This window comes from Gopherus flavomarginatus, chromosome 1, assembly GCF_025201925.1.
Source record: "Gopherus flavomarginatus isolate rGopFla2 chromosome 1, rGopFla2.mat.asm, whole genome shotgun sequence".
Taxonomy (NCBI): domain Eukaryota; kingdom Metazoa; phylum Chordata; order Testudines; family Testudinidae; genus Gopherus; species Gopherus flavomarginatus.
Window position 1 is genome coordinate 121,070,115 of NC_066617.1, and position 27,919 is coordinate 121,098,033.

At 42.6% G+C, this 27,919-nt stretch overlaps 2 protein-coding genes across 6 annotated transcripts in view; one reads left to right on the top strand and one right to left on the bottom strand.

Moving 5' to 3' along the window:
- Positions 1-2,256, bottom strand: part of LOC127058843 (zinc finger and SCAN domain-containing protein 29-like) — a 338,756-nt gene extending 336,500 nt beyond the window's left edge. The window contains exon 1 of the mRNA XM_050969212.1: positions 2,020-2,256. Within this exon, the coding sequence (XP_050825169.1) occupies positions 2,020-2,212 (193 nt within the window). The 5' untranslated portion in view covers positions 2,213-2,256. The remainder of the gene's footprint in view (positions 1-2,019) is intronic.
- Positions 1-27,919, top strand: part of PTPRO (protein tyrosine phosphatase receptor type O) — a 207,796-nt gene that overhangs the window by 91,383 nt on the left and 88,494 nt on the right. For all 5 annotated transcript variants that reach the window (XM_050968172.1, XM_050968181.1, XM_050968152.1 and 2 more), the window contains one exon: positions 22,684-22,957. In XM_050968172.1, the coding sequence (XP_050824129.1) occupies positions 22,684-22,957 (274 nt within the window). The remainder of the gene's footprint in view (positions 1-22,683; positions 22,958-27,919) is intronic.

The window sequence follows — 27,919 nt, forward strand, 5'->3', positions numbered from 1 at the left end:
CAATAATATAACGTAGTGAAAAAGAAAAAAAACCTTTATTCAACATACAGTACATAACAGGCAAGGGGGTTGGGGTGGTGGACTGTACATTCACAGGTTTGAATATGTCCTATTTTGATCACTATTCAATGTCTGCTGCACTTCAGGATTACTATGCTGCAGAATAATGGGAGTGGAGTGAACAGGGTAAGAATTATAGTTATCAGGGCTGGTAGGTGATCGTACAGGTGTTGGGGGCAGCTGGGGATAATAAGGAACTGGCTGCTGGAGAAAGTTGTTTTGTGGAAATACTGAGGAACAAGGAAGAGGGCTTTGGGAGGGCTGTGGGTTACAACGGTACATATTTGTCTGCATGGCTACAAGAGAGTCGAAAGACTCAGTTTGGCGAGCCAGGAGGCTTATCATCTGCTTTGTGGTTTTTTTGGCAGACAATTCCTTTCTCCTGCTTTCTGTTTGCCTCCATTCATGTACACTCTGTCTCCATTCATACATCTTCTCTCTCCATTCCTGTGTCTTCCTACTCTCTCTGTTGTAGTGGCTCATAACAGATTTGATCAATTCCTCTTTTGATTTGATTTTCTAGGATTCCATCTCAAGTTCTGCAGCCTACGTGAGGCCGGTGATCCGGCTGCAGTAGTCAAGGTCACTAGAAAAAAGAGAGATAGAACCATGTAATACACAGAGGCTACGTTGTTTATTATCACACATTGAAGGACTTTTTAGACTTTTGGTAGCATCCTTCTCACATAACACAGAGAGAGCAGGGAAGCTAAGTCATGGCGAGCAATGGGGTGAGTGGTTTTGCCCCGATTTCCCCTTGGGAGTGGGAATTGACCAATGGGTCACTGGGGTTTATCAGCAATGGGTACAGGAGGTAGCTGGTGTCCTGAAGAGGGGACAGTAGTGAACAGGAAGGTGGTGAGCTGCTTGGGCGGGGGGGGGTTGTTCTTTGGTTCACCTTCACGCTGGTGGGGGGGGAAGCACCGCGGTGCTGGATGCCTGCTTGGAGGGGGGGTTGGGAACACCGGAGCGCACCGCGGTGCTGGATGCCTGCTTGGAGGGGGGGTGGAGAACACCGGAGCGCACCGCGGTGCTGGATGCCTGCTTGGAGGGGGGGTGGGGAACACCGGAGCGCACCGCGGTGCTGGATGCCTGCTTGGAGGGGGGGTGGGGAACACCGGAGCACACCGCGGTGCTGGATGCCTGCTTGGAGGGGGGGTGGGGAACACAGGAGCACACCGCGGTGCTGGATGCCTGCTTGGAGGGGGGTGCATAACACCGGAGCACGCCGCGTGGATGCTTACGTGCTGGGAGGGGGGGTTGGGAACACCGGAGCACACCGCGGTGCTGGATGCCTGCTTGAAGGGGGGGGTGGGGAACACAGGAGCACACCGCGGTGCTGGATGCCTGCTTGGAGGGGGTGTGGGGAACACAGGAGCACACCGCGGTGCTGGATGCCTGCTTGGAGGGGGGTGCATAACACCGGAGCACACCGCGTGGATGCTTACGTGCTGGGAGGGGGGGTGGGGAACACTGGAGCACACCGCGTGGCTGGCTACGTGCTGGGACGGGGGGGGGGTTAACAACAGAGCGCCATGGGCTGGGGAACCTCGAACCTGGCGCCCTGCACTCAAGTATCCCTAAACTCTCAACAGGGTTTCCTACTGCCAGACATATCACTGCTGCGTGTTACCTGGGAAGAGAGGGAGGGTCTTCTACAGGAATGTGGATACCACCCTGGCCCCTATGCAGCTTGCCTGTGTGCAGCCATGGTCCTCCCACCCCTCGCTGCACAGTGGATCGGATGAGTTAGCCTGACTGGGACAGGGACCACGGTGGCTCTCCCGATCAACTTGAGAAAGCAACTTGCAAACCCTCTTGCTGCAACTTTTCAAGAGATTACCGAGGCAGATTACAGAGACGTGATAGAGCAAATCAATGGGCTATTCCACGTTTAGGCATGCAGGCAGGCAGCCATAACCAAAACCCTCCTCTCCCAAAACATAAAAATCTACTTACCCTGAGCACGATCCTCAGTTTCTTCCTCACCATCAACTTCCAGCTGCTGCGACTCGCTAGCCTCCTCCTGGCTTGAGAAGAGCTCCTGGCTGCATGTGTACTGGGACTCCGGGGTGTCTCCCTCCACGCCAGTAGCCTCACTGTCGCCGTCCTCTACAACCTCCCCCACTTCTCCCTGCTCTGAACTCTCCATCGTGCTCCTAGGATTGGCAGTGGGGGTCACACCCAAGTATGGCATCCAGCTCCTGGTAAAAACGGCAGGTCATGGGGGCAGCTCCTGAGCGGCGATTTCCCTCACGAGCTTTGCAGTAAGCACTCCTCAGCTCTTTAATTTTGACCCTGCACTGCAACGCGTCCCGTTCATGGCCCCTTCTCATCAAGGACTGCGATATCTGCCCATAGGTATCATAATTTCTCCTTCTGGAGCACAGCTGTGCTTGCACAGCCTCCTCTCCCCAAACACTTATGAGGTCCTGCAGCTCTGCATTGGTCCATGCTGGGGCTCGTTTGGTGCGTGGAGGCATGGTCACTGAGTGATTGATTAATTGCACTCCACACCTGGCTGAGCAAACAGGAAGGGGATTTTTAAAATTCCCGGAGCATTTAAAGGAGGGGTCAGGTGAGCCCAGGGCAGTGGAGTTTGCATGATTACCAGAGAGGCTTCTAAGGTATGCTGGGATACCTGCTTATGCCATGGAGGTCAGTAAAAACGCTGGTGGGTGTCTACACTTGCTGACCAGCGCTGGATCACCAGCGCTGGATCCTCTACACCCGAGGCTCGACCGGGTGTACAGCCAGCGCTGCAACCAGGGAGTTGCAGCGCTGGCCATGCTGTGCAAGTGTGTACACCACCTAAGTTGCAGCGCTGTAACCCCCTCACCAGCGCTGCAACTCTGTAGTATAGACAAGGCCTCAGTTCTTTCTGAGATTTTTAACTGCTTGGCAGAACATCCAAAAGAAAAATGATACCGTCTAGGAAGTAATTATCCAAAGTTGATGTGCTATTTGCCTTCTTTCCTGTTATACTGATCTCTAGCATGGGAGGGGGAAAGGAAGTGGAGGATAGGAAGAAATTGATTCTTAGCAATTTGAGATGTAAGGACGTTTCTAGCACTGTCTCAACTGACTGAGCTGGGATTTGGATGGGTTATGGATGGTTTGACAAGGGCAGGGAACTATTTAATGGCACTTTATTGTGTGAATGACTGGAGGAATATAAGGAGCTTGACATATTGCGGTTTGGCATGCATAGTGAAAACCCTAGTACTGGTCTCAGGACAGAGAAATTATAGGAGCAGTCTAGTGGTGAAATCCTGGGCTTCCTATTTGTATAATAATGCTTAATATTTATACAATGGTTTCGGAGTTTCTGATCATGTCCTCTTTCTCACTGAATCCTTTCTGTGGCAGCACCATGCCCATTTTATCAAGTTCAAGCTTTTCATCCTTCAAGGACCTTAACAGCAGGTCTCTTACCACATCACTGCCTGCTCCTCTTTCTTGCCAACAATGGCAGTCTCAAGCATCTGTTTGCCTGTTGCTCCCACAATTCTCTTTGTGCCGCCTTCCACAACACTTCCTTATGCATAGCACACCCTGCCCAATCTGATCCATGAGACCAACAGCTTCTCCTTCTTCAAATCCCTTTTTCAGACACACAGATTCTATCCAGACACCAGTAAGAAATCTTCCAACTTCTAATGGTAAGTTGAGGGGTTGCTGTGTATATTTGACATATATTTTTTAAAATACATACCCATAACAGATGTATATAAAATTTGTATATGCTTTGATTGCTACCATCTCCCACATCTTTCATATGTTGCTTGTCTTGCCTTTCCTTCTCCCCCCCCCCCAAAAAAAAAAGCTAGGAATTAATGTTTGTGTCTGTTGTAAACCTGACTTCTTGCAATGTGGCCTGCTGCCACTTTCCCTTTGTCAGGTCCTTATCTTCTTGGTGTCAAGGGCTGTCACTGACAATGGACCAGATACTTATCCATTATAAATTGTTGCTGCTCCATTAATTCAATAGAGACGCGCTGATTTGCACCAACTTAGGATCTGGTCCCGTGTGTACGGCACCCAGCACCATGGGGCGTTAATCCTGATTGGGGTCTGGCTGCTTCCTCAATACAATCATAACTAGGAGATATGGTATCCTATGGAGCACGGCTCTGTGGTGCCTCCTTTGGAAGGCATAGAGTTTTGAGGGAGGAGATTGTTGATGAGATATGGGGGAATTAATAGCCCTGTACCCCATCCATGTGGGGAGAATGGCAGGGCCATGTCTGACTTTTTCCACTGTCCCGTAGCGGCAGGCTGTGTGGGCAGCTTAGCCCATTTGAGATAAGACATCCGTTTTTCAGCCTCGTAGCTTTGCTTCACAAGAGAATTCCTATTTTACATGAGATTTGTCCTGTGCAATAGGATTTGGTCCTTAATGTGCAGGCCTCTGGCCTAAGTTAATATCAGGATCCAAAAACCATTGTGTATAAATTTGTGAAACTCAAAAGTATTTTCTAATGTCAGTGGCAATGGTACATCTTTTTTTCTCAATTAAGTGTCAGTTACTGTGTGCACAAAATCCCTTTGCCTTTGATAACACCCTAAGAAAAGATGGGCCTGAAATAATCGTGTATTAGTCTATACATGACCTTCCAATTGGCTTAATCCATTTCAGATGACTCAGGTTCAGTCTCTTGTCCCTTTTGGAAAGCAAAAAGCCTGTCCAATGCTAAGAACAAATGAGAGAGGAGAAGAGAAGGAGGAATTTAATGTAGGGTCATGACTTCCCCCTACTACTCTTCTTCCAACTGGGAATTTAGAATTATAGCATAGTTCGTTCACCAAAAATATTCATTCGTTACTATCTGTGACTATGACAATTTGATGGAGAGGATGGGGAAAGTCTGTGTGCTTTCTGTTCCGGATACTATTATTTGCAGAGCCTGAGCCACAATATTCTTGAATCTTGATCCAAACTTTCCCAAAGTTCAAGGGTGTTTGGATCCAGTATTTTTGCCTGTCACTCTTACAGAGATGGTGTCCAAAACTGAAGTTCAGATCTAGCTCTAAACTTGCCCCAACTGTAGAACTTTTTCAACCAGAGGGTTGATTGAAGCTCATCTGTAGATTTTTTAATAATATTTTGTATTTCTACAATAGAACATCTTTCACTATAGGATTTCAAAGCAACTTACTGATACAAGGTAGTGGAACATCACAGTGCTATTAAATGGATATATTCTTATTGCAACTTGTTTGTTTTTCACTTTGTATCAGTCCTGGAACACAAGTGGTCAAGCAGAACACAGGCCCAACCTCTCTTTAGAGATCTCAGCCAAAACACTAGTTCCTGGTTCCTCCAGGAGCAACTCTGCTTCAAGAATTTACTCTAGCTGGAGAAATTTAGGCAGAGAGCAAACTTCCCTGCTGCTTGCCACAGCTTCCCCATAAAATAACAACATGGCTAAACTAACAATAGTGCAACACATTGCCTAAAGGGTGAATGGTGTTTGGATGCTATGAAGTGAGCTTGTAAAATTCTATGTTACAGTGCCATTCAGTGACTCCTGTTGTGGTATTATTAGTGATGGGAATAAAGTCTTTGAAGGTTTTCCCAATTTATCTGAAGCTCCTTGATTCTAGTAGTAGAGCCTTGAAGGCTCTTGCATGAAACCTTTGGCATTTCCCTTGTCTAGGTGGATCAAGAATACTCTGAGACCTGTCCCACTCATGACACACTGATGCTTCTAGCAGAAATCAAAGTTCATTAGCTCACTGAAGGAAAAAAGGTGATTTTTTAAAAAACATTTTCAGAAAAGTTCAAATCTAATTTTAGGTAAAAAAATTCTTCTAATATATTTTATATTGATCCTGTATGTGCACTCCCTGTCTGTAAATGTATCAAATTGTGGTGGTGCTGAGAACTGTATGTATTTGATTTTAAGGCTGCATCAGAGCTATATTGGGTATTGCTGCCAAACCTGCAGTTGGTGATGGGAAATCAGCTCTCTAGGGACAGGTTGAAATAATAGCATGATGTCTACTGCTCCGAGTCCAGCTTTATTTGGTGTAGAGTGCATGCTGCTTTGCACTGGCAGTCAGATGATGATGAACGTTTTATATTATTATTAATAATTTATATTGTGGTTGTACTTAGAGGTTTCAACCAAGACAGGGTCCACATTGTTCTGGGTACTGTGCAAAGTTGTTTTTTGTTTGTTTGTTTGTTTGTTTGTTTTCCTCAGAACTGTAACGAGTAAGATACGTAAATATGATGGTGGATGCTTCAGCTGTTAGGGCCCTAACCTAGGACTTGGGAGACCTGGATTCAATTCTCTGCTCTGCTATAGACTTCCTCTATGACTCTGGGCAAGTCATTTTGGGCTTGTCTATACGTATGGCTAAATCGGCACTGTTGCAATCAATGCAGCTGTGTTGATTTAGTGGGTCTGGTGAAGACAAGCTGGGAAAGCGCTCTGCCATCGACTTAGCTGGTCTTTACCAGACCCGCTAAATGGACACAGCTGCATTGATTGCAGCAGTGCCGTTTTAGCCATAGGTATAGACAAGCCCTCAGTTCCTCATCTGTAAAATGGGGATTGCCCCTACCTCACAATGTGTTTTGCAAGGATAAATACATTAAAGATTGTGAGGGGCTTAGATTCCACGGGAATGGGAATTTTCAAGTTCTAGTCTTGATTAAATGTGCGTAATTTTTATTTCTTATCTTGTCTCGACAAGAAATAAATTACAAAGATATGCCAGATGTACAAAGATTTGTTCATTGAATTCTGATTTTGCTCCCATTTTCCTTAGTAACAATGAAATATGAAGTGATTTTTTTAACCTGATGCTTGTTAATTGTCACATGTTTTACAAACACATGAAACAAAACAGCTTTGTTGACAACACAAGAACCCTGATCATGGATGACTTGTCTCCTCAGTGCACATTCAGATTTATTGTAGGTTACAAGTTTTACAATATTGCCTCTTCTGTGAAACAGAGAGAAAGGTCTATCTTTTCAATTGAGGTGAAGGAGAGTTACATTGATAGGTCCTGCATATTGAGAGAATAATAAATACCACAAATCAGTATTCGTCACACTGATACTTTGTACATAATGGGACTGTCATCTGCTTCAAGGAATATAGGATACATCATTTCACAAGGATTATGTGTCCTTGAAATGTTTCTCCAATGAATTGAGCACAAATGGCTTCCCATTAATGTCTGGCACACATGTCTCCCCCACATCCATTTAAAAACATTTTTAATGTAGCCAGTGTTAAGTTCTTAAACTACAACTGTGTTTGGGTTCTTGTATTCCTTTTTACATTATTCCAGATGCAGTGGTGCAGTACATAATGTTGTGCTAAAACCGTGTCTGTTTGAAGGTGCTTTTAGTCCGTTCTGCCTTTTCCTTCAGGATTCTAGGCCTGAAGAGTCACTGCTCATATTTAGTGATTTTTCTGGACCAGCAATTCTCTTTTACGAGGACATGGAATATTTCCCCCTTCTCTTGGCATATAAAGATCCAGGACTGATCCAAGAATGCATAGTGATACCAAGAAGAACAACAACAAAGCAGCTTTAGAGCTGGATATATGTTATTTATTTAGATTTATGCAAATAATTAAAAAGTATCTGTCTATGTGCTCTAGGCACCTTGAGGCAACTTAAAACTACGTTACAAAAACACCCTCAGTGTAGTAATACAACTTAATAAAATCCATTGCCAGGAAGCCAGAAGACTTTATAATTCAATTCCCTCTTTTACAATTCATCAGTAACAAGTTGGGTAGTTTATATCAGTCTCCTGAATTAATCCTAGAGGATAAATAAAAAAGCACAATATTGCTTGGAATGAATTATTACTACAGTGAAAAATTGGGCTAATAAGCTTCAGGACCTCAGTTTTATCAGTGCAACAAATGGCTACTGAGTTAACAGGAAGTTAATATTATTGTGCTTGCTTTTGTTTATTATGTGTTCATACTTTAAAGAGAAAAGGTTGGAAGGGCACCCAGAATGGGTTATTGAGCCACTGAAAGCTTCATTTTTTATAAATAGAAAAGATAAACCCTCTTTTGATTCTGCAGGGGAAGAGAAGAGCCAATCTTCCCCTCTCAATTTCCTCTTCTTCTTTCTATCTTCTTCCGCTTCTCTTTCTTGCCAGAGGTAACTAAGTCTCTTCTAACATGGCTGCTACTCTGAAACCTCTCTTCTCTTTATAATAACTGCAATATGTGGGCCTGATCCAAAGCCCATTGACTTCAGTGGCATTGAAACAGCCCCAGTGTTTCAAAACTGAATTGGGAGAGAAGATCTGGGGTACTCCACATGTAAACAGAAATACATGACAATGGGTTAAACAAAGAAGCAGATCTGCAGGGGCATTGCTGGCAGGGGTGTGGGGACAGCAGAGAGAAATATGAGAGGAAGGATGTGTGTGTGGTTGGAGGGGAGGGGAAATAAATCAAAAGTGTGTTTTAAACTTAAAACAAAATCTGCAATCCCCCAAACAAAACATCCTGTCTTAGTTAATTATATGGCCCCCATTACTGTAGTATCTGAGTGCCTCACAATTGTTAATGAATCTATCCTCTCAAGACCCCGTGTGCGGTAGGGAAGTGCTAGTGCCCGATTGTACAAATGAGGAACTGAGGCAGTGAGAGATTAAAGGCCTTTTAAAAATATCTAGCACCAAGTGACTTGCCCTAGGTCACAGAAGACATTTGTGGTGGAACAGGAACTTGAACTTGGGTTTCTTGAGGGCCAAGCTGGTGCTCTAAGTGCTGGACCATCTTTCCTCAAACAAATAACTCCCACCCCTCATGGTACCATTTACTTTTATATCCATTTCTTCTTTTCAGTAAACTTTGAAGGTTTTCTGCTTCAGCGTGGGTGGATGGGGAGAAGCTGAGGCAGTGTCTTGAAAATGAGTACTGGAGTCACTGAGAGCAGAGGAATTTGCATATTAGCAGTATGGTTATTGAGAAATAACCATATTGTGATTATGCAAATCCTTGCATGCTGGTTGGCAAATGGCTGCCAGCCAGCCAGAATAACATGGATGTGTATACTGTATTCAGTTATTGCAAAAGTAGCCAAACAGCGATCACAGAGCTCTTTGCATCGTTAGTCAAGTAAGCACTGTGAAGGAAGCACAGTAAATATGATTATACTTTATTGATGGGAAAACTGAAAGAGAGGTCATGTGACTTATCCAAGGTTGCTTCATGTATTAGTTCATTCTATTCAGAGCAGACAAGAAAATCCTTTGGTGTTCTCCCTGCAGATCTCTCAGGCATGTTTTAAAGCTTAATTCACTAACAGTAGAGTAGAACTGGTCAGGAATTTTTCAACAAAACTATTTTTCATCAGAAAATGCTGATTCATTGAGGGAAAGTGTCAGGTCCAGGATGGAATTTCTGGTCAAAATGACATACCCGAGAATGACATACCCGAGAAAAAACAATAGGCTGGTGGTTAGAGCACTCACCTGGAATAGGGGAGAGCTAGGTTTGAGTCCCTACTCTATCATGCTCCCATATCCAGAGGTGAGTGTCCTTATTGGCTATATTGGGATGTGTCTCTGTGTTTTGAAATTATTTAAAAAAAAATCTTGGTTTCATTCCAATGAGAAATAGGGAAATGTTCAAAAAACTCAAATGTCCACAGCACAGGAAAATATTTCTTGGCTAGCTCTGTTGTAAAGTGCTCCAAGATCTTTGAATGGAAGGCATTGCGTGAATTGAAGGTATTATTAGACATAGCGAGTATTTGACTTCTCTAGAGTCAGCAATCTTTGTGCCCTGTTGAGCCGCTTGAACAAAATAAATGTTTTATGATGCATTTTAAGCAAAACGAAAGAATTTTTGTTTGATTTGAAATTTTGTCATGATTATTTTTGTTTTTCAGTGAAAAAATTTGAACAATGATTTATTTAGAAAAACATTGTTTCGGAAAATGTTTTGGAGGGCACTTGCTCTTATTTTTAATTTTTTGCACAGGAAAAAATATAAAAAATATTTTTAAAAAAGTGAAAAATTTGAATTTTCCCCACTTTCTTTCACCTATTTTTCTTTCTCCCTCCAGTTTGCACTGGAAATATTAAGTTTCTTTGGGAAGAAAATACCACATAGAAGTAAGATAATATCATGGCATGCCTAATAAGTGGGATAGCTCTCTACATACTGTCACGCTGTCTGGAGTGGCTCACAACAGTGAGTGCCCACCTTCAGGGCAGACTGTCAAGAAGCAGGGCAGAGAGCCCAAAGTAGTTGTATGTTCTGTAATTAAGGCTGAGAGTCTGTCACTTTCCGTGATGTCTGCAGTGGCCAGCAGCAGCAATTTGGGTGTGTGAGAGGGAGCTCAGGCTAGGGTCAGGGGGTTGCGAGGTGTGAGGGAGTGCTCATCTCAGTGTGAGGGGGCTCCCCTGCTCCTACTGGCATGGCCCTGCGGCTCCTAGTCAGAGGGGCCAAGAGGCTCTACGTGCTGCCTGGGCCCACAGACTCTGCCCCTGCAGCTCCCATTAGCTGCAGTTCATGGCCAATGAGAGCTGTGCAGCTGGCACTTGTGGTGGGAGCAGCGTGTGAGCCCCCTGGCCCCTCTACCGCCTAGGAGCTGCAGGAACATGTGGAGCCGGGTAGAGAGCCCCTGCCAACTCCACCAACCCCCCCCCCCCAATCACCAGCGGGGTCCTGAGCCACCACCCATGGTGTCCCCGGACTGTTCTCCCCCTCTCTTCCCAGAGCACCCACGGCCCCCGTGCCCAAGTTGTAGTTACGAGTATATAGTAAAAGTCATGTCCAGGTCATGGGCATGAATTGTTGTTTACTGCCCATGACCTGTCCATGACTTTTTTACTAAAAATACCCGTTACTAGAACATAGCATTATCTATAATTAGATTTTGCCCACCTAGTGACAAATGTGAACTCCTGAAGCACTCTAACAGTCTTACCATGGAGTCCCGGACAGTCCCCTTCGGCATTCCAGACTATCTTGGCACCCAGGCAAGCTGGAGTTACTGATAGTTGGTTACTGTACACCAAAGATCACCAAATACTCAGATTGTTTCCAGTCTCAAGTCACTTATCCCAGGTCAGTTTATAGCTTAGATCTGTCACCAAAGATAATGTTTGTAGCCAATCCTGTAATAAACTAAGGATTTATTAACTAAGAAATAGAGAGTTGTTACAAGGTTAAAGCAGACAAATATATACACACAAATGATACAATCTGTGGTTTTAAAAGGTGACAGAGTTATAGTAATCTGTCTGCTCTGAAAGTCTTTTAGGGCTAACCCAGGCTGACCTGGGAATCTCTGCTTCGGTTTCATTGGACTCTCACGGGGCCGGAGCAAAGAGCAAAAAGATGAAACATTTTCTTGTCAGCTATTTTTATTTCCTTCTTCCAGAATTCAAGCTGTTGAGATGAGCCCTTTAGCACGTAGCCTCTTCATGGTGTGAAGGGGCAAGTCTTTGTGTATTGTGATGTCTCACAATAGCCTGTTTAGTTTTGATAGTCCTCCTTGATAGGCAGGAGCCGATCCCTCCTGTCTGAGTTACAGCTTCAGAGCAAACATATTTTACAGTTCCAAAGCAAAATCTTAAATATTACTTTATAGCATGTGATAAAGATTAATATGAGTGATATGAGTGAGATTAATGCATGCAGCAACTTACAAGCATTTCATAAAGACTATAAAATGGACATTGGACTTTCATCTGTGTGTTAGTATGGTTAAACACAGTGTAACAGACTGGTTTCCAGCAACGAATTTGTCAGTGCTCAGCTGAAACCTAAAACCTTGGCAAGAGTTGGCACCTGGTCTGCCAGCATGTCACATATATTAGGCTGAAGTCTGTGAGTACAATAAGCAGCATTGAAACAGTAAGTTTATTTTGTGGTTGACTTTTCTTTATCATCTAATATTTTATAATATATTTTTAAAATTAATAATTATTATTTCCCATAGCAGCACAGCAGGATAAACAGCTAAATGGGTTGAAAAGAAGGGGGAAATGGGTGAACATTTTGTTTTGCTTTTTTCAGTATTTTCAGATTTGAAATGTCAAAAATGTGTAACAGTTTTATCCGCTCTAGAGTTGGTCAGTAAGCCAAAGAAAAATAATTGGCATTTTTTCCCAATTTTGTTTTTAATTTTGAAATGTAATCAGTTTAAAAATTCCAGAAATTTTAACTAGCTGAAGTAACTGTGTACAGAGGGAGGTTTTAAAAAGTGGATTTTATTGAGTAAGTAAACATATTATTAACGCATTTTTAAACTGAGAATATAATTTACTTATGTCTCAAGCATGTTTTAAAGCTTAATTCATTACTGTTTTTAAAGTGCTTCAAGGTCCTTGGATGGGAGACACTAAAGATATCCGAGGCATTATAAGACATAATGCCTGATGGACTATAAAATCTGGCACCTTATGATCAGAATATAGAATATTCGAACCTCTGGCTTCTCTCCTTAGTTCACCCGCTGACTTGCTTTATGATTCCAGACAGATCTAATAGTCTTTTTGGGTGAGACAAAGTGGGTGAGGTAATATCTTTCATTGGGCCAACTTCTGTGGGTGAGAGAGACAAGCTTTAAAGCCAGAAAAGCTCTGTGTGACTCGAAAACTTCTCTCTCACCCACAGAAATTGGCCCAACAAAAGATATTATCTCACCCACCTGATCCCCCTAATATCCTGGGACCCACACAGCTACAACTACACTGCATACAACCTCTTTGGGCCTCAGTTTCCCCAGATGCAAAGTGAATATAATAGCTTCCTCGCAGCAATATTGTTAGAATGTATCATTTGTTGAAATACTCTTCAACATCCTCAAATGCAAAGGGGCTGTGCACATGCAAAGCATTATTATACATATGCAAGTAAATATTGTATCGTCACCTCTATGGTGCCTAGATGTTAGGCTTTTTTTTTTTTCAGAACTTAAGAGCCATCTAATGTGAACTTTTCATCCTCCTGTCTGGATTACATGCAACCCCGATCATTTTATACTTTGTGCAAGTGGGAATTTGCACTCTGTGTCTTCTCAAAGGCAGGGAAAGCAACTAAATTGGAGAAAGGCACTGTAGGGACCACTCAAGCACTGGCAGAGGGATTTGACTAGATGATGTAATAGGTCTTTCCCATGCCAGATCATATTTTCTATTATTCTGATAACAGATCATATGGGAAGAGCTGTTTTAATTAAAACGTAGTTCATCTCAAATCTATGGTGTGTATGTCCACTAGGGATCAGCTAAATTTTAATTACACATGCTCCATAAATAACTAAGAGCTATATATTTGTGCTGGTAGATGGGGTTGGAGTACAGTTTAGTATCGTCTTTCAGGACAGGTGCTCTTTCTGTCATGATTTTATTTACAGAGAGAAGTTCAAAGAATTGTTTGGATTAAAGATAGATTGAAGCCTGGATCTGAACTTCCTGATGTATGTGAATTGGCCCTAGAATAGAGAGAGATGCCCTTCATAAGTTCTCCTCTAGATTTTAACTTCCTCAAAGTTCCTGCTCGTTGGATCCCTAGGTTTGGTTTGTGCCCATCAATTTTTTTTTTTGCCGGGGGCTGTGGGAGGAGTTAAATATTTGGTGTTTTTACTCGGTGTTACCTTTTTTAAAGTATCATCATCTTAACTGAATATAAACACTTCCATTCTCACCTATTTTGATTCAATTAGTTATAGTAAAACAGGGCTTAAATTCAGCTGGAGCTGTCTGGAGCAGAGATCTGGTAAATATTTTCAACCCCCTTGGAGCTTTATGGCATGTTGGTGCGGGAGGTGGGGGGCACCAGGAAATACTCCATAAGAATTTAAGCCCTGAGTAAAAGGGTGAACAGTCTCTAGTAATAGATCTAAAACCCAGCAGACTAGCTTTAGCAAATAGCAGCAAAACATCACACTCTATAGAGAAAACATTGACATTTGCTTAAAAAACAAACATTTCTGCCTCAATTGGTGCAGGGGGAGGAAAGGGGGATGCTGTCTCTTTAATACTGTCCCCCAGAACAAAGAATTTTTTAACCTTATTTATACAATATGATTACCAGCTTCTTATTACTGGTTTCTCAAGACCCAGAATAGTGTGAGTGCCGAGGACACTGTTAATAGAGCAGAATGCCAGAAATTGTGTTAATCTAAATAAAACCTCATAAATTATTGAGAGTCAATGTTTTTGTTGTATTTTCACTCCTTAAAATACTCCTTTTTGCATGGAAAGTCTTTATGGCAAGGGGATTCCATTTCTACAGAGTATTTGTTTAATTAGTATCTGTTTATAACCTGTGAAGAACTGGTGCTCAAAGTGAAAGCACCGATGGCAAGGCCTTCTTGGTTTACCAAATTCCATCCTATTATTCCTGTGTCAATCCTTTGTGACCACCTCAGACAATTCCTGTCTTGTGGTTGATGCTCTTCAAAACTGTGTCCTGTCCTAGAGTGCATTGGACAACATGTAATGACCAGGATGGATTCTTCCAAGGCTCACACGGTGTCTCTGCCTACTCAATTGACAATCTGTAATAGACTGTAATAATCTGTCAAGGAAAAAATTCCAAGGGAAGTCTTGACATGTTGCATCTTCCATAAATGGGGTTGTTTATTGTCTATCAGGCAAATAGAATCCTCTCCAAAAGGAGAAGTTAGCAACTTTCAGGCCTGTCTACTTTAGTTGATTCAAAGTCCTGGTCTAGAACCTGGAGGGGGATCTTTTCCTCGACATGGTCTGGGTCATGCCTACCTTTGCAACTGCCTCTGTCCTTGTACCATATCGTAGTAACAGTTGTGATCATCTGAGGCATTTTTGCTAACACTTCCCACTGTAAGAGCAAAGGGGCAGACAGAAAACGGGGTTTGGTGGCTCTGGAACTATTTGGTGCCACATGGAATGTTCTGAAGAACCTGTGTGTTTTCCCAGTTTGGCTTGTGAGAGAGCGGAAAAATGAGTGAAGTAGAGGTGGGAATGTAGTGGAGCGGGTCAAGTGACTGCAATAGAGGTGGTAGAGGGGCCAGAAAGTTTCCTGAGGGGAGTATTTAAGAAATATTTGAAACTTCAAAATACAAGTAATGTGCCTGAAGCAGTGCTGCTCCACCTCTTTCGAACTGAAATCCCATGTTACAATAGATGGAAAGCTTCATGACTCCTAACCTCCTCTTCCATCTAGCCATAAAAAGGGACTGTGGTGTGACTCCTTCACATCTGTTTGTGGCCCTCAGAGGATGAAACCTCTGTCAATGCTTCTCAAGCTTTTTCTTCTGGCAACCCCCTTTGGGCTAAAAGAAAATTATGATCCCCCCTGTACCAGGAGTGGCACCAGTCTCTTCTCAGTCAGAGGGCTAGACAGAAAATTGGGGGTGGGGGATGTGCTATACTATGCCACTCTTACATCTGAGTAAGGTTTGACTTTTGCACTGGGAGAGTTTGCTGCAGAGGCCGTGGCTATAGCTCCTGAAAGCCCCCACTAGTCCCACCCCTGCTCCCTACTAAGAATTTAAAGGTAGAGGGCTGAAGCCACCAAAGCCATGTCACTGGGGATAGGGCTGAAGCTGGCGGTGGGGTAGGGCTCCAGTGGCTTCAGTCCCAGCCCCGGCTTCAGCCCCAGGTTTCGGGCAGTTTCAGCTCCAGTTCTTTTTTGAATCCAGTTATGCTTCTTGGCTGTCACAACATCCACTTACAGGAAGTTCCATAGGTGCATTGTATGGAAAAAGTATTTCCTCTTGTGTGTATTAAACCGGCGGCCTGTTAATTTCATCAAGTTGTTTGGATTGCGTAAGGGGGTAAATAACACTTGTCTCTTCGCTTTTCCCCCACCATTCATAATTTTATAGATCTCTATCATATCCCCCTCAGTTGTCTCTTTTCTGAGCTGAACAACCCTCATCGTTTTAGACTCTTCTTGTACAGAAGCTGTTCCATACCCTTGATTACCTTTGTTTCCCTTCTCTGAACCTTTTCCAGTTCCACAATATTGTTTTTTTAGATGGGGTGACCAGAACTGGAAACAGTATTCAAGGTGTCATGCATTTTGGATTTATGTAGTGGCACTATGATACTTTCTGTCTTATTTTAAATCACTTTCCTAATAGTTCCTAACATACTGTTTGCTTTTTTGACTGGTGCTGCACAAAGCATGGAAGTTTTCAGAGAACTATCCCTGGTGACTCCAAGACCTCTGTTGGGTTGTAACAGCTAATTTAGAAACTGCCATTGTATATGTAGTTGAGAGTGTTTTTTCCAATGTGCATTACTTTGCACTTATCAGTGTTGAATTTCATTTGCCATTTTGTTGCCCAGTCATCCAGTTTTTTGAGATCCCTCTGTAATTCCTTTTAGTCTGATTTGGATTTAACTATCTTGAATAATTTTGTATTGTCTGCAAGCTCTGCTGTTTCACTGTTCATTCCCTTTTCCAGATCATTAATATATTGAACAGCACTGGTTCCAGTAGAGATCCTTGGAGACCCTACTCTTCATCTCCCTCCATTGTGAAAACTGACCATTATTCCTGCCCTTTGTTACTTATCCATAAGAGGACCTTCCCTCTTATCCCACGGCTGCTTAGTCTGCTTAAGAGCCTTTGGTGTGGAACCTTTTGAAATTCTGAGCATGCTATATTGACGGGATCACCCTTATCTACATGCTTTTTTGACTCCCTCAAAGAATTGTAATTGATTTGTGAGGCATGATTTCCCTTTACAAATGCCGTGTTGACTGCTTCCCCAACAAATTATGTTCATCTATGTGTCTGATAATTCTGTTCTTTACTATAGTTTCTACCAATTTGGCCAGTACTGAAGTTAGGCTGACCGGCCTCTAACTACCAGGATCTCCTCTGAAGCCCTTTTCCAAAATCGGTGTTATATTTGTTACTTTCCAGTCATCTGGCACAGAGACTGTTTTCAGATGTTATTACAGTTAATAGTTCTGCAATTTCACATTTGAGTTCCTTCAGAACTCTTGGATGAATACCATCTGGTCCTGGTGACTTATTACTATTGAATGTATCGGTTTGTTCTAAACCCTCTTCTGTTGACAGAAGGGCATACTAGCTGATCATAGGGATTCACTTTTGGCCTTAAAATATCTATGTATGTAAGTCACTTAAGCCAATATCTTCATAACTGGCCACTCATTTTGGATGCCCCAGTTTTAACTTGTCCAACGTGAGATACCTTGGGCCTGATTTTTTCAGAACTGCTGCATACCCACATCTCTATCTGAAGTTAATGAAACATTTGGCTGATCAGCACTTCTGAAAATCCAGCCCGACATGTCATAGGTTGGATACCCAAAGACTAAGGAGTGCAAAATCAGTGGCCTTTTTCAAACTTTGACCTCTCTGTAACCCTGTTACCCCATATGTAAAGCTTATATTGTCATAGGACAGAGGTCACCAACTGGTCGATCCTAGAGGATCTCCCAGTTGATTGCAATCTCCAGTGGTGTAGTGTGCCTGTCGCTAAGGCAGACTCTTTACTTACCCTGGCCCCATACTGCTCCGGAAAGCGGACAGCACAGCCCCCTGGGTGGGGGGCAGGGGTCTCCCTCTGTGCACTGCTCCTGCCTGCAAGCACTGCTCCCACAGGTCCCATTGGCTGGGAGAGCTGCAGGGGTGGTGCTTGCAGAGAGGGGCGGTGCACAGACCTACGTGCCCCCCACTGTGCCCCAAGGGCTGCAAGGGCATGTTAGCCTCTTCTGGGAGCAGCATGGAGTTGGGATGTTAGAGAGCCTGCCTTAGCCTCGTTGCACCCGCTGCCGACTGGGAGCCACTGGAGGTAAGTGCTGCTCGGTGGGAGGCTGCACCCCAACCCCCATCCCTAACCCCCCCTCCCAGAGCCAGCAATCCAAACCCCCTCCTAAAGCTTTTACCCCAAACCGCCTCCTGAACCCCAACCCCCTGCCCCAGCCTGGTGAAAGTGAGTGAGATTGGGGGAGAGCGAGTGAGCAACAGGGGAGGGGGGGGATGGAATGAGTGGGGTAGGGCTTTGGGGAGGGGGTGGGGCCTCAGGGAAGGGGTGTGGTAGATCCTAGGCTGGCCTTAGATTCAAAAAGTGATATTGGGCATATAGTCATCTGAAAGGAGAACATAGACTTCCAGAATATAGAGCTATGAACTCTGCTGCATACCATTTATTTCCCCATTCCTCTTTGAATAGTCATTTGTGTGATGTCATTATATTTTCTTGCTTTTTTAAATTGGGAACTGGTTGTTGGTTGGAAATTCCGTTGTCATGACTTATCCCTGTGCTGAAAGGGACTGCAGGCAGACACCACAGGGCAGGATTCACTTCCCCCTTTTTCTAAGTCCTTTAGTGCAACACACGCTTGTGATGATAAACTCAGAAGGAAGTTGGAGCTAATCATTTGGTTCAGAATGCACAAGTATTTACCATACTGATGCTGTCAGTCCTAAGAGACACCAGCTTTACATTCTAGTTAAATGGGGCATGTTTATCACTGACAGTGATGCTTAGAAACAATCCTAGTTTTGTCCTCGCCCTTCCTCCCAAAAGCACAAAACCAATATCTGCCAGTAACCACCTTTTCATACAGAGAGAGAACATCACACATTAACCCACTCTTTTAGAAACATTAGAAAATCAGACTGCATATGCAAGAGGGGAGAAAAATGACCTAAGTTTTCACATCAGTTTTTGAGTCCTGTATTCTGATCTATCATCTGTCCCTGCATCTTGAAATCAGAACCTGAGTGTCAGAACCAAAGGTCAGAAATTGTTGAAGAAGGCCATGCAATGCCTATAATGTATAGAGCAGATGTCACACAAAAATGTGCATCATGCAGGATATAGTTTAAAGCATATGGGCACAGGTGTGTGAGGGAGAGTGATTACCTCTTTTACAAACTCACTGGCAGCTGTTTGCTTCAGTGATTGGAATTAATTGTCTGCATCTGAATCTTACCACTGGTAATAGTAGCAACTTACTATGAAGATTTTTATATAGTGTGCTACAGTTATGTTATGATGATTGTATGAGAGTTATGTAGGGGGGTTGACTTGGCTGTCAGATGGGTGGAATTTACTATCAAGTCCAGCTCACCTTGTAATGGGAAAATTTTTAATAAAATGTACTTTGGTGAAGTTAGTATAACACCCATATATATATATCAAAGAATAAAATTGCACCAAATATAAATGACACTTATAAGCATATAATTATATGCTGAGTCTATATACAACTCTGCAATTATATCATTAATTTCCAGCTGTACTTTATTAGCACCACCAGTAATCTAAACTACAATTAATATGAGCATCTATGGTTTAAATTGTAATTGCCTGCCTTAAAACATACAGATTTTCAATGGGGCTTTTTATTTGTTTGTTTCTTTTAAATGTACAGCAAGAAGTTAGGCAAGGGAATTGGGGACGGTGCTGGGATAGGTTCTGATTAGAAATGAGAAAGCTGGAGTATCTTTAGGGATAGCAGAGTTTATCTTACCTACCTAAGTATGGGCCTAAGTTAGGTATATGAGTAGTTCCATTGACTTCAAACCCCATTGACTTCAATGGGATTACTCACCTGCTTCATGTTAGATACATGTTTAAGTGACTTTGCGACTTGATCGGTCTATGAGTACCTATATGGGGAATGAATATTTAATAATGAGCTCTTCAGTCTTGCAGAGAAAGATCTAACACAGTCCAATGGCTGGAGGTTGAAGCTAGATAAATTCAGAAGGGAAATAAATGCAAATTTTTAACAGTGAGGGTAATTAACCATTAGAATAGCTATCCAAGGGTTCTGCTGGATTCTCCATCACTAGCAATTTTAAAATCAAGATTGGTTGTTTTTCTAAAAGATATGCGCTAGTTCAAACAGAAATAAAGGGAAATCTTATGGCCTGTGTTATTCCAGGAGCTCAGATGACACCACAGTCGCCCCTTCTGGGTTTATAATCTATTAATCAGGACCATAATTCCTTATTTAGTCTTAGAATAAAGTTACTCTTTCTGTGATTCTTTGTCAAGTGACAGGCACACCTGTGTTTCATGGAGACCAACTTTATGGACACTTCGTTGATGTCCCATGGGGCTGGGTTAGAGGGGTGTAGTAGAATAATTTCAAATGTTGACAGGGGGAGGATGAAATCCCAAATCCCCCCCCCCCGGTTTTTTGTTGGTGTTGTGGTTGTTGCTTTTTTGTTTGTTTGTTTTTTGTTTTGGCTAGCTCTAAAATGTGATCCATAATCCTGCAATTGAATCCTGTGTGAGTCAGATTGCAGGATTGGGGTTTTAGGCAAAGACCTGTATGGTTAGCCCTATTGACTTCAAAAGGTAAGCATATCAATCCAAATGGAGAAAAGGTAAGCATTTGTAAGTCTTCATGTGTAAGTCTTTGCAGGGTTGGGACCTCAGACTGTAAACTCTTCGGGGCAATGACTGTGCCATCTGCAAAGTGTAACAAACTTTTGCCATCAGATATTAATTCCTAATAATAATTTGTGTGTATCATTTTAAAATCGTAAAGTCACTTTAAAGGATTTTAGGATTAGAGATTGGAACCAAACTGCAAAGATCAAATCAAAATTTAAACTGATGTTTATCCCAGGTTTGGGATAGATTAGGTCCAGATTAGGTCCATTATAGAGAGAGACCAGTGCTGCACTTTGTGTCCAGCTCAAAAGTCTCTCAGCTTTTTCAGGAACAAGTCTCCTATCTGTATGGAGACAGATTAAGGCAATCTGTGGCTCTAGGCTCACCTTGACATAGGGGCCAGTTTGTGATTTCACCCTCACAGCACTGATCCTACATTGTGACCCCTCCCCTTGCTGGAGTGGCAATAGCTGATGGGCCCCTCGCTTCCCATAGATACAGGGGCAGCAACTTGAGCCTTTCCCTCCTTCTGCAACTGCAGCAGCAGTAGAAGCACCACTTCTTTTGAGAGCAGCAGGGGCAACACAGACTTCTTAAGAGGCAGGGGAACTCCCACAGTATTTACCCCAGTAACCTTGGTGTATCATTGTGGGTATGTGGGTGAGCTAGCCCATTGCACTGGTCTCACACAATTCGCTCTTTGAGAGGTGGTAGTGGAGGTGTTCCCCAGAATAGAAGGTCTAGAAGTTAACATCCCATTGTACAGGGTAGTTCACACCTCTCTGAGCTATTGTTTCAGCCTCTCTAAAGACTCAGGGCTTGCAACTGTACTCAGGATCTGAAACCCAGTTTGCCATTTTGTAGGACATCCACTTTCTGTAGTACTTAATGTTGAGGGTTTCAACCTCCGTTCTCTACTATATATAATGTTGCCAACTCTTGCAAATTTATCACCAGTTTTCAGATATTTGGTATTCGTCTTCAAACCCCAGCTCATGGAGTAATTTCATTTTGCAATAACCTTAGCTTTAATTTTTAGAAAAATAAAAGTTTCTAGGCTTCATGATTGTGGAGAAAAGCTTGAAACTGCGAGCCAAAACCCAGAAAGCAAATTATTAATAATAATTAATAATAAAAATGTTTATTTTTGAAAACCTAATGATTCTTAAGCCAATCTTACGATTTTGGGGGGGCCTGACTCCTGATTTTTTGAATGCCTGGGGTTGGCAATACTGCATCTGTAAAAGGGGTGGAGGGGAAGGGAAGAGGAAGGAGAGAGAGAAGTAACCACTGCTGTAAAGATTAATCTTTTCTTCTAATTAATTATAGCAGTAATGTTTCAATTCCTGTACAGAGCAAGTGCTTCTTGCTGACAGCTGGCTTGTGATTAATAAAAGGAAAAGGTTTTTCAGCTGGCAGTGACTTTACAGGCTCATGATATAGGAAAACAAGGTTAAATCGCTCAATTTTTTCTTAACTGCATATGAAAGAAACATTTAAAATGAAATGACTGAACTTAAGAGATGAAAAAGCAGTGACTTGCAAGAGTTCATATTCCCTCATGTCCCAAACTCTAATGAAAGCTTTTGAGATGCAAAGATGAGGCCTGGTCCTGAGAGGTGCTAAGCACGCAGTGCATGCTTAGACAAGACTTTCTGAGAGTGTTTGGTCAGTTCTGTATATCGCAGAAACCTGCCCTCAGCTGCAGATACCTGTCATTTCCCAGCATCAGGCCTACAGTGCCCTGCTTCTGGCCTCTTGACTCTCATGTCCTCACTTGTATTCTTTGCAGCTTTTTCTAAAATCCTTCTTCAACTGGTATCCCCCTTCATCCCTGCCCCTACTCAAAAAAATAAAAGAAACAACAAACAAAAAAACCCACCAACAACCTGCAACCTGTGTGGTGAAAAGGGCAATTCAGGCTGCATATCAGAAATAGTCTTCCCAGGAAAACAGCAGAGTTTCAGGTTTTTGGGACATTGAAAGCTGGACCAGTCATAGCATTAAAAAATATACTGTAGGGAACAATCTTCATTGGCAGCTGGATTTGCTTAATAATCGTGTAGCATTAACTTTGGGCTTTGGGTCAGGTCCTAAAAAGATCGTAAGAATTTTGCAAACTAACCCTCTTGTGGAATGAAATTCTTATCTATCATCCCACTGGAAGCAGGCACAGAAATGCCACAGGGATGAGTGTGGTGTAAATACTTAAATGTGTAGATAAAAGTGAAATTGCTGCTGATACCCTGGATTTTCCTTTAGCATCTCTCTTCTTTAATTGTCTTGTAGAATGCAGCACCTTTCCAAGTTACTGTCCGAGATGACAACTGCATTGTAGTATCGTTGGAGGAGTCTGATGTAGTGAGTTCGTCCTTTGTGTACGTTGTGAAGATAACTGGTGAATCCAAGAACTACTTTTTCCAGTTTGAAGAATTCAACAGCACTTTACCTCCCCCTGTGGTTTTTAATGCCAGTTATCATGGCCTTTATTACATAGTGACTCTGATGGTGGTGAATTCCAATATGGTTTCCAAACCAGTGAGATCGATCACTGTGTTAACCAGTAAGTAGCAACTTATTCAGTTTCTCTCTTTCTTCTTTGTGTGTGTCACTCCAAAGATAATTCTGTGCAGAGGCTGAACTACAGTAAAAAGGACCTGATTGGGTTGTGGGGAGGTCTAGGAGCAAAGGCTCTGAAGTCTTGGGTGGGAGGAAGAGAGCAGCTGTAGAACCTACCTGGGTAGTCTAGCCCATAAAAAAGGCTGGAAAGGGGCACCCCCAGGCTCATCTGGGGTACTCATTCCCTGAGCAGGTGGGCCAGGGAAGCTCCTTTCTAGGATGGGCAGAAGAGAGGAGCCATTTCTAGGACTTCAGCTGTGTATAAGCCAACCCTGAAAACCTGCCTAAATATATTTGATGGAAATTTCTCACCTTTTATGTGTGTATATACATAGTATGATCCAAACTGTGGCCTGTGACCTAAAAAGTGGCAGTCCAGTGAGAGCTGCCTGGCCATGTGGTGTTGGCTCTTCTGCTGTAGCTGTCACATGGATGTTGTTTGGTCATGAATGGGAGGGGCGCTGCTCTGTGCAGTTGTACCTGGGAAGCCACTGTGACAATCCCCCAGGTGGAACATCTCAAAGTTTTTGTAGCATGGAGCACCTGTTAGTAACCCCTCTTTTAAGAGGTTTGTTTGTGTTGACGTTGTTAGGATTCATCTACCAGAAACCGGGCAGGGAGGTCTGATTGCATTTAGTCCAGCCACATCGTGAGAGGTACCAAGGCTTCTCATTGAATGTCAGATGCTGAGGCCTGCAGTCATTCTAACATGGCTTACAAGCATTGAAACCAGTTTGTATCGCTTAAAATTATTTCTTTATCTGAAAGTCCTGTTCTTTTTTTAAAAACTCCAATGGGGAAAAAATAGTTAGCCATTTATGATTAATCAGGTCTTCGATTGTACATCTGGGCATAAGTCTCATTCACAGTCAGGTTTCTGTGATGAGTTGTTACCACGTAAAACCAGACAGCCCTTTTCACTGTTTAAACTGGTCTGATAAAGACCTGGCTGAAGCAAATCAGGAGAAACTCTGGGACTAGGGGGAGTTTTTTTGATACAGAGTACCCTTTGGGGTCATATGATAAGTTGAAATCAATGTATAAATTTGTTTGGTTTCTGGCTCTTCAGGATTGGCCTGGAGTCTCCTGGAATTGCCATCAGTCTCCAAATGACTATTGAAAATGATCCAGGAGATTTTAATAGGATATTTTAAGAAAATGACATTACATCATGGGGGGGATCTCCTGGAATAATTTGTCAGAGTTGACAACCCTACTCTGGAACTTTATGACCCTGTGTAAGTACAGCACTGCCGCTGTCGACAAACAGCATATACAATAATTACAATCTTCCTGAAGTCCATTAAATAAACATTATTTGAGTTGTAATGTCAAGGAAATGCCACTCAATGAGGCAGCGAACCTGTCGAAAAAATAGTATATGCTCATGTAATCAAAGATGCACAAGGAGACTGAGTTAAGGTTCCAGAAGTATTGTGGCATTTCCTAACTTTGAGTTCTTGTTTGCAACCTTAATAATGTCCTTTTGAATGTAATTTTTAAAATGCAATTTTCTAGATTTTGGTTTTAAAGGAAAATTGTAAAAATAAATTTGGTTATGTACATCTGTAATAACTCATCAGCATGCTGCATCTTCATGGTTTGAATCCTGAGCCTTCAGCACTGCAGTACAGACCGCTACTACCTAAGAGACAGGACTGGCTACATTAGCTGCCTGCCAGCAGGAGAAGGCTGTTATTTCCTAATGGAGGATGAACCACTGGGCCCAGATGCAGGGGGCAGTTGAAAGTGGTAGGAGCCCAGCCCAGTTCTTACTCTCAGGAGTTGGGAGAGCTCTTGCTCCATATAGTGCCCCCAAAGGGACTGATGGGCCGCTGGGGCTGCACACTGGGTATAGGCTGTGGTTGTGTAGAGCCTGGGCTAGCTTTCTTTCTCTCCCCCAGGTTGAGAGTGCTCCAGTTCCAAGTGATATCCCCACATGGGGTTGGAGCATTGGCCGATAAGGCTATGTGCTGGATCCTCGAAGAGATACCAGTTCAGCACCCTGTAGCTGCTCTGGCTGTTCCATGGAGTTCCCGGATGCTGCTGTGCAAATAACTGATTTTTCAGTTCATTGGCAATTCTGAAAAATTTGAGGGGAAATGATTTTGGGGTCAATCCAAAATGAAGTTTTTCAAAATTTTCAATGAATTTGGGGGGGGGAGGGGAATGATTTCATGGGGGGAAAAAAAGTCATTTCCATTGCAAGTATTTTATTAACATTAAAAAATAAATTCAATGATGGGAAATTCAAAACAAAAAGATGTTTTCATTCAAAATATCCAAATGATTTGATTTTTTTGGATTATTTTGTGAGGGAGGGGGAAGCATATGGAGTGAAACAATTAAGCAAAAATGATGTGAATTTGCAAACTGTTTCAGTATTGCCAAATCTGCCTTTTTTTGCTTGGGAAACAAATTCAGAAGAATTTTTTTTCCAGTACTATTCCCAGTACAGTGTCTGCTGCTGCTGCTTTGGCAGAGACAAGTCTGAACTTACAAATTTAGTAAAAGATAAACAGAGTTTCCTGGGATGAAGTAAAGACGTATCTGTAACCTAAGGACATTTGCCCTGCTGAAAGTGAAAGGTTTGCTCTAAACAATGCAGGTGTAAGAACTTCTCAAAGAAAAGGTTGCAAGAATCCTTCCTAATGGAAAGCATGGGCCACCTAAGTATATGAGTTGCTACTAGTTCCCCTTATAATATTGTAGCCTTCTCAAGAAGATCTTTTAATTGAGGAGAGGGATGTTATAATGATGGAATTTGGTCAGGAAAAGTCTGATATTCTGGCAACCAGTAAAGTAATTAGGATCAATTCATATTTTTCCATGGGTCATATGTTCTCTGTCTGTTAAATATCATTGGCTTAGTATGACCATGTGGAAAATAGATTTATCTAATCTGTTTTTTTCTATGACTTAAAGAAGTGACATGCTGCTGCCAGGATCTTGGAGCAAATTCATCCTGATGCAACTCCATTGACTTCCGTCAAGTTACACCAGCTACGAACTGGCCCCATGTGTTGGGCTGCCATGAGATAAATCAAACTATGTGGCTGATGATGCATGACTCTTTGAGATAAATGATGTTGACTGTAATTGGTCCCGAAGCTGTCCTTAAACATTTCGCAACAGTTCTTCTGGGCTTACTGATATGTGCAGAAGTGTCTGTGAAGTGGCACCACATACCACTGTCATCTTTCATCCCAATCCTGTGCTAAGGCAACTGAGAGCAGAGTGTGGGGAAGGAGGCTTTTCCCCTCAGGGATCCATAGAAAAGCTCTCTTTCTATTGAGAACTCTCTGCTTTCCAATACAATATTCCTATGAGCTGATTTCCTTCCCCTATTCTAGTTCCTTCTGTGATGATCTTCTCTCAGCAGGTGGACAGAAAAGAAAAAAAAAGTAATCTCTCTTCACAGGGTGAAATCTCACCCCGCTGAAGTCTGACAGAATTTTTGCTGCATTCATCAAAGGCTTCTGTCTAGGAAGAAGAAGATTGTTCAGGGGGAAAAGACATCAAGATATTTTTTTTCTGCCACATAGGGCTGTCATCTTCAACTTGGACCTTCTCTGTGAGATCAAAAGGGGTTTGTTTTCAAAGAGAAAGTAGTTTTGATATCCAACAGTGCTGCTTGCTGCAGTGAAAATGTTGGGATGAATGTCAGAAAGTTTGATGCTAGTAAAAAAGGAACAGTTTGCCAGTTTCACTTGTCGTGAATATGTTCACGTGTCCCTAGTTCAAATGGTTTCAGGACTTTCTCATTACTAGTCAAAATTCCACAGAACATAGAGCTTCTGGTGTCTTTAGCATCATGTATTCATGTATTATTTGGATTCTATAGTCCACATATTTGGAGGCTGTAGCAGGGCCCAGTGATTGCTATACCTGAACTCGCAGCCTTAGATTTAGTGAACTGAGCAGATCAAATCTGTTGCCAATCTACTTTGGATTGTGATTTCATCAGAGAGCAGAACTGTCTACAATCTGCCCTTAGATGGGAGACGTGCAAGACAGAATGTGGTATTGGTGATAAGAAGGTGTCACTCTTCCCACTGATTCAGTAGTGGACCAGTGTTCAATATGATGGTGTTGGACACATTACTGCTGAAGAAGAGGTAAAATTGAAGTCCTGACCACTTATTATGAAAAAAATCCCATGACAGTTTTTACAAGACTAGGGGTGTTAACCTTGGTATCCTGGCCAAATGCCAGCAAGAACAATTGCATTCTGTATATCTAGCCTTAATCTCCCCTTGGAGTCTGAACTCAATAAGGTTAAAAAATAATAGTGATGTGTGATGCTGTGATGCTGTTTAAAGACTGCTCCCTTCTGCTCTTAAAGTGGCTTCTTTTCATTGAAGGGTGAGGTGATTCCTGGATTTATAATGTGTATTGAGTGTTTTGGAATCTGAAAGAAAGCTGCTAGTTAAGGGTACATTTACACTGTGATCACTGTGATCTCAGGTAAGCATCCCCACCCTAGCTGCAGTGTAGCTAGCATGGCTAAAAATAGAAGTGAATTCACAGTGTGAGTATGTATCTAGGATTCTGGGCTGGCTTGTGCAGTCTGTGCCACTACATCTTCTCTGCTATTTTTAGCCATGCTAACTAGATTACTCTAGGGACGGGGGATGCTCTCCTGAGATGTCTTCATGTCTCTGATTGCTCTGTTGACACGTGCTAAATCCCACTTATATAGTAGTTTTGGAAGCAATAAAGAAAGTAATTCTAAAACCAGTGACTAAAACCCTTCACCCATGTCTCACCCTTTTCCAGTCAGGAGACTTGATTTTATTCAGAGTCTAGTGATATTCACTAAGCTTTATTCTGAGACAGCCTTGCTAGGCTGAGTTACATCAGTGCTTGCTAGTTTTTTGACTCTGTATTGATTTGCTTTTTTGTT